General features: G+C 42.1%; 1 protein-coding gene across 1 annotated transcript; it reads right to left on the bottom strand.

Annotated features, from left to right (window-relative positions):
• Positions 1 to 296: 296 nt before the first annotated feature.
• On the bottom strand, positions 297 to 6,752 carry LOC115522870 (55 kDa erythrocyte membrane protein-like). The gene is given in 5 exon segments (XM_032594583.1): positions 297 to 712; positions 715 to 1,563; positions 1,566 to 1,632; positions 1,635 to 1,801; positions 6,614 to 6,752. Coding segments are annotated over 5 exon segments (1,638 nt in total).
• Between the last annotated feature and the right edge of the window lie 2,312 nt (positions 6,753 to 9,064).

Raw genomic sequence — 9,064 nt, 5'->3', positions numbered from 1 at the left:
TCTGTGCGCACCATCCTTGGTTAGCAGGTGAGTTTTGACAGTACTTTCCGAAGTAAAATTCCAGATTTCCAGAGAGCCTTCTGAAGCCCTGATCACTGGGGCTCCATCTAGCAGGAAAGTCAGAGCCCAGTCAGAAGCCTCCACCAGCCTGACGCCCACCGGCGGCGGAAATAGGAGAGGAGCAGAGTGCCGGAAGCTGACAAAACTAGGGGAGCCTTCCTGTTGGTCTGAAAGCAAGGAGAATGCAGTTCACACAGCTACAGAAGGGCGGATGGTAGTTCCCTCCTTCTGCAAGCTTAGTAAACCCAGGAGACGGGCACCCACTGTGGAGAACTGCATGCCTGCTCCAAGGCTTCTTGCAATTTCTTCAGGGTTTCATCGACGCCGTTGTTGACCAGCGAGAGGTCAAAGTAGTATGCATAGTGGCTGCGGATGGTCTCGGAGTCTTTCTGCAGCTGCTGCAGGGCCTCTGTCTGTGCCCCCTGGTCGGAGGGTGCGATGAACACAATGAACGATGACAGTTCTGCTGTGCAGACAATCTTCAGGGTCTGGGGCTCAATGTCCAGGATGGCAATCCTGTCCTGCTTATGAATCTGGTGCAGGGTTTCAAATGTGGTGCCAAACACGTTGCCCTGGTAGCTGCCAAACTCCAGGAATTCGTTGGCAGAGATGCCCCTCGTCATCTCTTCGGTGGAGACAAAGTGGTATTTTCCCCATCTTCCCCACTCTTCCTGGGCGGCCGTGTGGTACACGGGGTGGGGTACGCAAACTTGTCCAGGTTCTGGCTGAGCAGGGCACTCTTAATGTGGCAGCGGCCCACCCCGCTGGCTCCTATAAGCACCAGGGTCTTCCTCATGAACGCCGGGAGCCGAACAACTTCCTCGTAGGAAACGACCTCCAACTGGTCAAAAATCGAGCTGTGCTTGGCCAGGTCCTGGTCTTTGTACTTCTTCCCGAAGGGACTGCAGCTTGGAGCTTCGCTCGCAGCAGACTGAGCCACACTTGCCACTCGCCATTCCTGCAGCTCAGGAGAAAGGATCAATCCAGCTGACTCCTTGGAGGAAGCTTCCACCTGCCCTTGCCACCAGTTACTGTCGTCTTTGCTGAGTATCTTGATGATGTCCCCGGTAACAAACTTCAGCCCCGCCTCCTTGCAGGGGATCAGGTGGTCCTTTTTGGGGTCATAGTCAAACTTGGCTCTCATGACCATCTGTAGTGCAGGAAGATGATTCTGCTGGTTGGGAATTACTTTTAATGAGATCGTTCCTTTGGTTTCTTTCATCGCCTTCTGCAGCCGCTCTACTGAGTGATTAGTTGCGTTTGTGCCATTGATTTCTAGGCTCTCATCCCCAACGTGAAGGGAGCCTTGTCTGTGAATCATGGCCACGGTACAGGACTGCTTGTCGTTCAGCTTCAGGATGATTCCCATGGGCTCTTGGGTGACCGTCTCGAACTGGATGAGTCCCACCTTCTGTACGTCCTGCCCCTTGGCCTGGGCAAGGCTTCCTGGGGCAGCCCAGCCGTTGGTGTACATGCCCTCGGTCACAGCGTTCGCCTGGTGTGAGCAGCCTCGGGCTGGCTGTGCTTCTGCAGCAAGTGCTCCAAGTAGAGGTCAGAGACAGCGGTGCGCATGCCGCACCCCCACCCTCGTCCTCGCTCCCCTAGAGCGTAATCTTCCTGGGGCCTGGAAGCGGGGCCGTGAGGCGCAAGGCGGGCAGAACCGGAAGTGCCAGCGGAAGCCTGCAGGGCCGCAGAGGCGGCGGGGGCGGCGTGGCCCCATCACCTCCCCACCCGCGGCGCGCTGGAAGGGCCAAAAGGTAATCTTTAATATCAGTTGTGTATTTATATAAAACTACAGCTTAATTTGCTTCAACTGCAAATGAGGATAAATTTTCTTAGATTATGGATCACTGCTGCTGCCAGGTTATGAAAGTGTTGTTTTGTTTCTTTCAAGTACTCTGCCTTGAAAACAAAAATTGTGGGTATTTTTTTTTTTTTTTTACTTTTTGTTATATTTTTAATGTTTTTTTTTAAAGTTTATGTATTTATTTTGAGAGAGAGAGGAACGCAAGCAAGGGAAGGGCAGAGAGAGAGGGGGAGAGAGAGAATTCCAAGTAGGCTCTGCACTGCCAGCTCAGAGCCCAACAGGGGGCTCAAACTCACCAACCGTGAGGTGGTGACCTGAGCCAAAATCAAGAGCAGGAGGTTTAACTGAATGAGCCACCCAGGTGCCCCAAAGATTGTGTTTCATCAAAATGATTTCCCCTGCCTCATGCTGTTTGTATCAGGTCTTTGATTACTTTAGAGAACTGAATCTTCTCAATATTAAAGGAGCAAAGTTTTTTTCCACAGCTATGAAACCTTTTGTATTTGCTTTAAAAATCTTTTATTGCCATTTCAGTGAAATAGAGAATTACATGTTGTTTCATGAAGATGTATGATTCTATCAAGTCAATTTTCTGAAAAATTTCCCCCAAATCAAATTCCAAATGAAATATTTTTGTCTTTTTTTGTGATTTGTTCATCTTGTTGTCAAGTTGAAAGCATGGTTGATTTATCTCTAAAGATTCTCATTTCCTAATTAATGTATTTGTGGTAAAATATCTATCTTCTAAATACTGTTTTGGCCTCATCCTTCCTATTTCTGTATATGGTGCTATCATCCATTCAGTAAAGAATCAGCCATTCCCAGAGAGATGACCAGCATGGCTGGTGTAAATGTAGTTAGCTGGAGTATTAGTTTTCAATTCCTCTTTATACATACTTTCACTTCTTAATTGCCTTTTTTAAGAAAATACTTTCCAGGTAGATGGTGTTTGGCTGTCCTTTTTCTGTTAATAAACCTTATTTTTCACTTTTTGCTTTGAATTTATGAAATTTTATAAATACTTTAGGGGCTTACAACAGCGATGCACTCTTTGTTGACTCTGTCTTCTAGCCTAGAAGTTCAGCCATCAGCTGTGTTGGTTCTGTGATTTTAGCCCATCTGTTTCTTGCCTCTGCAATGGGGCTTTTATTTTTGGAGTCTAATTGTTCTTTTCAAAAATGAAGCCCGTTCATTTCTACGAATGCAGTATCCTCAAAAATTTCTTTAAGGGCATTAATTACACCTTGCTGTCTTCTGGTTCCTAAATTAAGAACTTGGATCCCAGTTATTTGATTTTTTGGTGTACGAATTGGAAGTTCTGACTGACAAATTTTGGGAGAAAGTAAAGGTGTTTTCACTCCACTAGAAATCTTTATAGCCATCAATATAAAGGCACATCTGAAAGAAGGTCTACTGGGAGGCTTATTCCTTCTTTCATTGCTGTGTCTGCACTTGCAATCTGGTGCCACTGAAGCTACCTGGCAACCGATGGCGGGAGAAGTCACGGAGACAGAGCCAATAATATCAAATACCAATAATATCACACCAATAATATCAAAATGAAAAGATAAAAGGGCTCTAGTCCTTGATGTTATTGCTGAGGCAATGATAGACAATGCTGAAGATGTCCTATTGATGGACTTTTTACGTTATGGGTTTATATACGCACACTTTTTTTTTTTTTTTTGGTGGACAGCGCAAATGGGGGAGGGGCAAAGAGAGGGGCACAGAGGATCTGAAGCAGACTCTGTGCTGACAGGCTGACAACAGAGAGCCCTGTGTGGGGCTCGAACTCACCAATGGTGAGACCATGACCTGAGCCAAAGTAGGACACTCAACTGACTGAGTCACCCAGGTGCCCCTAATATTTTTTAGGTTAGGTTTAGGTTTTCTGTAATTACAGCTAACATTATCCAAATCCATATACCACCTCCTACAATTCATTTTCCAAAATTTAATCAGAGCAGGCTTTTGAAATCACATATCACATCATGCTACTTTGCCACCTATGTTTGTCCAATGGCTTCCCATCCTATTTAGAATAAAAACCAAACTCCTATCTGGTTTACAAAACCTGGCATGGTCTGACCTCTGCTTCCCTCTATGGCCTGCTTTTTAACCTTCAATTCTCTTACCTTCTTTTAGATTTTCAAACATGGGAAGATTACTCCTATTTTGGGGTCTTTGCACAAGCTCTTCTCACTCGCAGAAGTGTTCTCCCCATGATCTTTGAACAGCTGGCTCCTTCTTGTTCAGCTCTCAACTAACATATCAGCTTTTCAAAGAGCTCTTTCATAATTATCCAAATTAGAGCAACCACTCAGTAATTTTTCTATCACATTAACTTCTCTTAATTATTTGCATCGCAGTTACCTCAATCTGACTCATTCTTCTTTTAAATTTTTTTTTCAACGTTTATTTATTTTTGGGACAGAGAGAGACAGAGGGGCGAGGGGCAGAGAGGCGAGGGGCAGAGAGAGAGGGAGACACAGAATCGGAAACAGGCTCCAGGCTCTGAGCCATCAGCCCAGAGCCCGACGCGGGGCTCGAACTCACGGACCGCGAGATCGTGACCTGGCTGAAGTCGGACGCTTAACCGACTGCGCCACCCAGGCGCCCTCATTCTTTTTTTAAAAAACATTGCCTTATTTGCCTTTCAATAATGTAAGATTTATGAGAACAAGGACATTCAACAAGATGTTGAAATACTGCAGTATTTCCATTATCTAGAAGAGTGCGTGGCATTTAATAAGCCCTCAATAAATAGTTGTTGAATAAATGAATGAATCTACTCTTCCAGAAATTCTTCACTGCTCTGATCAGCTGGTGGTATTGTTCCCCAGTTACTCATACTGCTGTATGTGTATGTATATCTGCTCCATCATTTCAGTAGGATTTGGGAGGGAGAGATCGATAAATGATTATATTCAACAGCATTTTAATAGGATTCAGAGACAATTCCCTAAATGTAATCATCATTCCCTTTGAACTTTTTAGTAATATGGACACCACTGTTCACCCAAAAGTAATATGATTTTTTTTACACTTCCCAAATTATAATCAAAATTCCTCAATAGAAGCAGAGAACCAGAAAGGAGCTTCATGCATGAGGCACACATACAGAAGGTGTCTGTTTAGGCCTTTCTATTTTGGAGTTATTAATTTGCATTACACAGATACAAAAATAAGCAGACTCTAAAACCCAAGTATAGACTAGAAGAAAAATATGTTAGTGAGAATGCAACTTGCTCCCTACATCTTGTGACCTGAGATATGAGAGTATATTCAGCGATTTCCAGACTCTGCATGTTATAGATCATAATATTTGCCAGATAGGAATTAACTTTTTATTTTGCCTTAAGACAAGTATGAATACTATTACTATTATAAAATAGAGGACATTATGACATCAGATATTGCAAATGATACATCTAAGAAGAAAGGACACTTCTTTAAATGAAATACTTCGAGCTTTGTGAAAAATTACTTCATCAGTCTTATTCTCATTTTGCAATGGGCTGGTGGACTTAATGTTCACAACTAGTCCTTTTTTTTAATGCTTATTTTTGAGAGGGAGGGAGGGAGGGAGAGAGAGAGAGAGAGAGAGAAAATGCAAGCAGGGGAGGGGCAGAGACAGAGGGGACAGAAAATCCAAAGTGGGCTCTGTGCTGACAGCTGAGAGCCCAACGTGGGGCTCAGACCCACAAACCGTGATATCATGAGCTGAACCAGTCAGATGCTTCATTGACTGAGCTACCCAGGAGTCCCCAGCACTAGTTCTAAGACTAGCAAAAGTTTCCTGGAACTTAATCTGATGATGTGAATTTAAGGCTCAACTCCACACTGTGTGACCATGAATAAATTACCTAACCTACTAGAGACTCAGTTTCTTTATCTTTTTCTGCTTATCTAGGTGGAGAAGTATGAGGCCCAAATGAAACAACTATCTTTAAAAATATTTTGTAAGCTACAAATGTCTTTATAAATATAACTTATGGATAAATAGAATATATGGATTAAGTTACATGAATATAACTTAAGATGAGAGATAAAGAAGCATGGGGAGTCCAGTCTTTTTCACCTGAGGAGTGGGAAGTTGCTTTAAACTTAGGAACGAGGTTTTGGAGGAAAGATCAGCAGTTTAGTTTGGGACGCAAGTTTGAGGTATTTATTGGCCACTCAAGTGGACATGTCAGGTAGGCATTTGGACGTAAGAATTTGGAATATATGGGAGAGGAATAGCCTCGAGATATAAATTTGTCAATTGTTAGCCTGTAAGTGACTTTAATAATCACTATGCTGGAGGAGATAACCAAGGAAATGAGGCAGACACAGAAGGAAATAGGTCTCATGTCTGTCCCCTGGGCATGCTACAGTTCTGACATCAGCGAAAAAAGGGAAGTAAAGGATGTTGAAGAGGAACAGTCCTTGATGTTAGAGACAATGCAGAGAATATAGTGCTGAAAGTCAGCTGAAAATTTCTGCAGATACATGAGGTTAGAACACCTGCTTGAAGCCCTGTGTAACTCAGGCTGATGAATTCAGTACCCATTTAGCCACAGCAAATGTAAAACCACTACTTGCCACTGAGTTGCCAGAGATAAACGTTAAAATGTAAAGCTGTTTACATAGACAAACCACACATACGCACATTAACATGCATTCAAAAAATGCCCCCTGCGGTCTTGAAATCTGAGCATTCCGAGGTAGGTAAGGAGAGGGTAGAATTGCAATGTAAGAAGTTGCGGGCGATCACTGACTGCAGCTTCAAGGCGCTCAGAGGAAGCATCGGTGGCCCATGAGCAGAATCGGTGGATGCACTAAATGACTGCTTAGGGATTTGGAAATTGAATTCTTGCTTTGCCAGTGGTCTAATTGAATTCATGCTTTGCCAGTGGTCTAATTGGATAGTATGTAGGTCTAATGAATCAAGCCTCAAGTAGCTTCGCAATGTGTCACACTTTAAATCAACTTAATAAGGAATTTGCAGGTGTGTTCAAACATTAAGTAATATTTTGCTTTCCTAAAGGAACTTTTCCCAAACCTACCTATGCCATCTTTTAATAGTGAAACCACCCATCATCATTTAAGTAGATTTTGAATTTCAGAAACGCAATTTGTACCAAAATGTTGGGTAACACACTGATGATATAATTTAAGGCACATGCAGCCATAAAGCTACAAGTCAATTACAACATCTATGTTCAGAGTGAGTGGGAGGAGAATAAAATCTAGAGCGAACACCCACCACATTTTAACAAGTCTTTTTTAAACTTCATTTTTGGTTGCAGCAAAATCTTGCCTTGAGACATTTAGTTATATCTTAGTTTCCCCTGGTGCTGGCTGACCCTACTGTCATATTTCACCTCAGTCCTTTCCCCAAGTTAGGGACTCGCTGCTTACCTCCCTCACGGCTGATAGGCAGTGCCCCCTAGTGGCCATTGTGGAAAAAGAGCCTGAAGAATGCCCCAGTTCTACAAAGGATGGTGAGAATCTGAAGCGCAAACTGGTAAGGAGAAACTGTTGCCAGGGTGTTTCAGCTTGAACCGGTCTTCTTTTCTCCCTTTCGTTTTTTATTTGTTTATTTTGGCAACCTATCTTCCTTGATGTTATTTCCAAACATTCTTTCTTTCTCGATATTGTTTCTAAACATATAAATGTGCATCTTCTATCAACAGGATCTTGCTACAGATTCTATACTTAGAATCTATGGCATGACGAACGTGACAAGCAAAGACAGACGATATGAATGCTATTTTAGGCTCACATAGATACTAGAACAAAGCAGAAGATGATTGGAGAATTTTTATTCCTGGAGAATCAAGGCAAAAACAGTATTCACAACATTCTTTTCCCAAAATATGTTGCCTAGTGACAAAATGGAATCAATTGTCAATTGATCTGGTGGGAATCTCAATAGATGGTCTGTTTGACTACCCTTTATAAGGAAGAATAACGATGAGTTTGTGAAGCTCTATCTACCAGGGGAAAGGAGTCTGTGGCAAGAAGAAATTAGAAAGGGGGAGTGTCTTTTAAAGGACACGAAAGAGCTATGTTAGAATGAGAGAGAAATAGAAAGGTTTGATTTAATTTGTTGAAAACTATAATTATTTAAAAAACAGAAAGGAATAAGATAGAAACTTTATAACAGTAAGTTTAGAAATCCATGTATGTTTAAAGGACTTTATATATTAATGTGTTAATTCTTCATAACAATCTTATGAGGAAATAAATGTTAATATTGTTCCCCTTTTACATTTTAGAAAATTGAATCAAAGAAAGTTAAGAAATTTGACCAAAGTAAAAGACAATCCGTGTCCAGAATCCATTCTCTTAAGAAAGGATATTATGAAAAAATAAAATTAAAAAATAGGAAAGAGAATAGAGAAGTTTGGAAATAAGCAATAAGAATATTAAAAACTGAATGTACTCATATGTATTAATCAGCTCGGGCTGCCATAACAAAATACCATAAACCAGGTGGCTTAAACAACAGATATTTATTTTCTCTCAGTTCTGGGGGCTGGGAGTCCCAGATTAAGTTGCTGGATGATTCCATTTCTGATGAAAGCTCTCTTCCTGGTTTGTAGATTGCCACTTTCTCACTGTATACTCACCTGGCCTTTCTTCCGTGAGCATGTGGTGAGAGAGAGAGAAAGAGAAAGGGGGAGGGAAGCAGAGGGGGTGGGGGGGAGAAAAGAGTGTTTCTTCCTCTTACAAGAACACCATCTCTCTGGGATTAGGGCCCCATCCTGTGACCTTATTTAGTCTTAACTACCCCCTGAAGGCTCCAACACTAAGTACAGTCACATTGGGGGGTTAAGCCTTCAATACATACATTTTAGGAGACACAATTCCCACAGTACCATCTCTAATCCTATATAAACGAAATAAAAGTTAAAAAAGATATCAAAAATATCATTTGGGGGGATATGTATAAATATTTATTGTAGCATTAGTCATAGCAGTGAAATAAAATAAAACTGAAAACGAGTGCCTGGATGGCTCAGTCAGTTGGGCATCTGACTTCAGCTCAGGTCATGATCTCGCAGTTTATGTATTTGAGCCCCACATCGGGCTCGTTGCTGTTAGCCTGCCAGCTAGAGCCTGCTTCAGATCCTCTGTCCCCCTCTCTCTGCTCCTCCCCCACTTGTACTCTCCTAAAAAAAAAAAAAAAAAGAAATGAATATATATTTT

The sequence above is a fragment of the Lynx canadensis genome, chromosome C2 (assembly GCF_007474595.2).
Source record: "Lynx canadensis isolate LIC74 chromosome C2, mLynCan4.pri.v2, whole genome shotgun sequence".
In the NCBI taxonomy this organism is placed as follows: Eukaryota; Metazoa; Chordata; class Mammalia; order Carnivora; family Felidae; genus Lynx; species Lynx canadensis.
The sequence above is the reverse complement of the archived record's forward strand: the minus strand, read 5'-3'. Positions and strand labels throughout refer to the sequence as shown.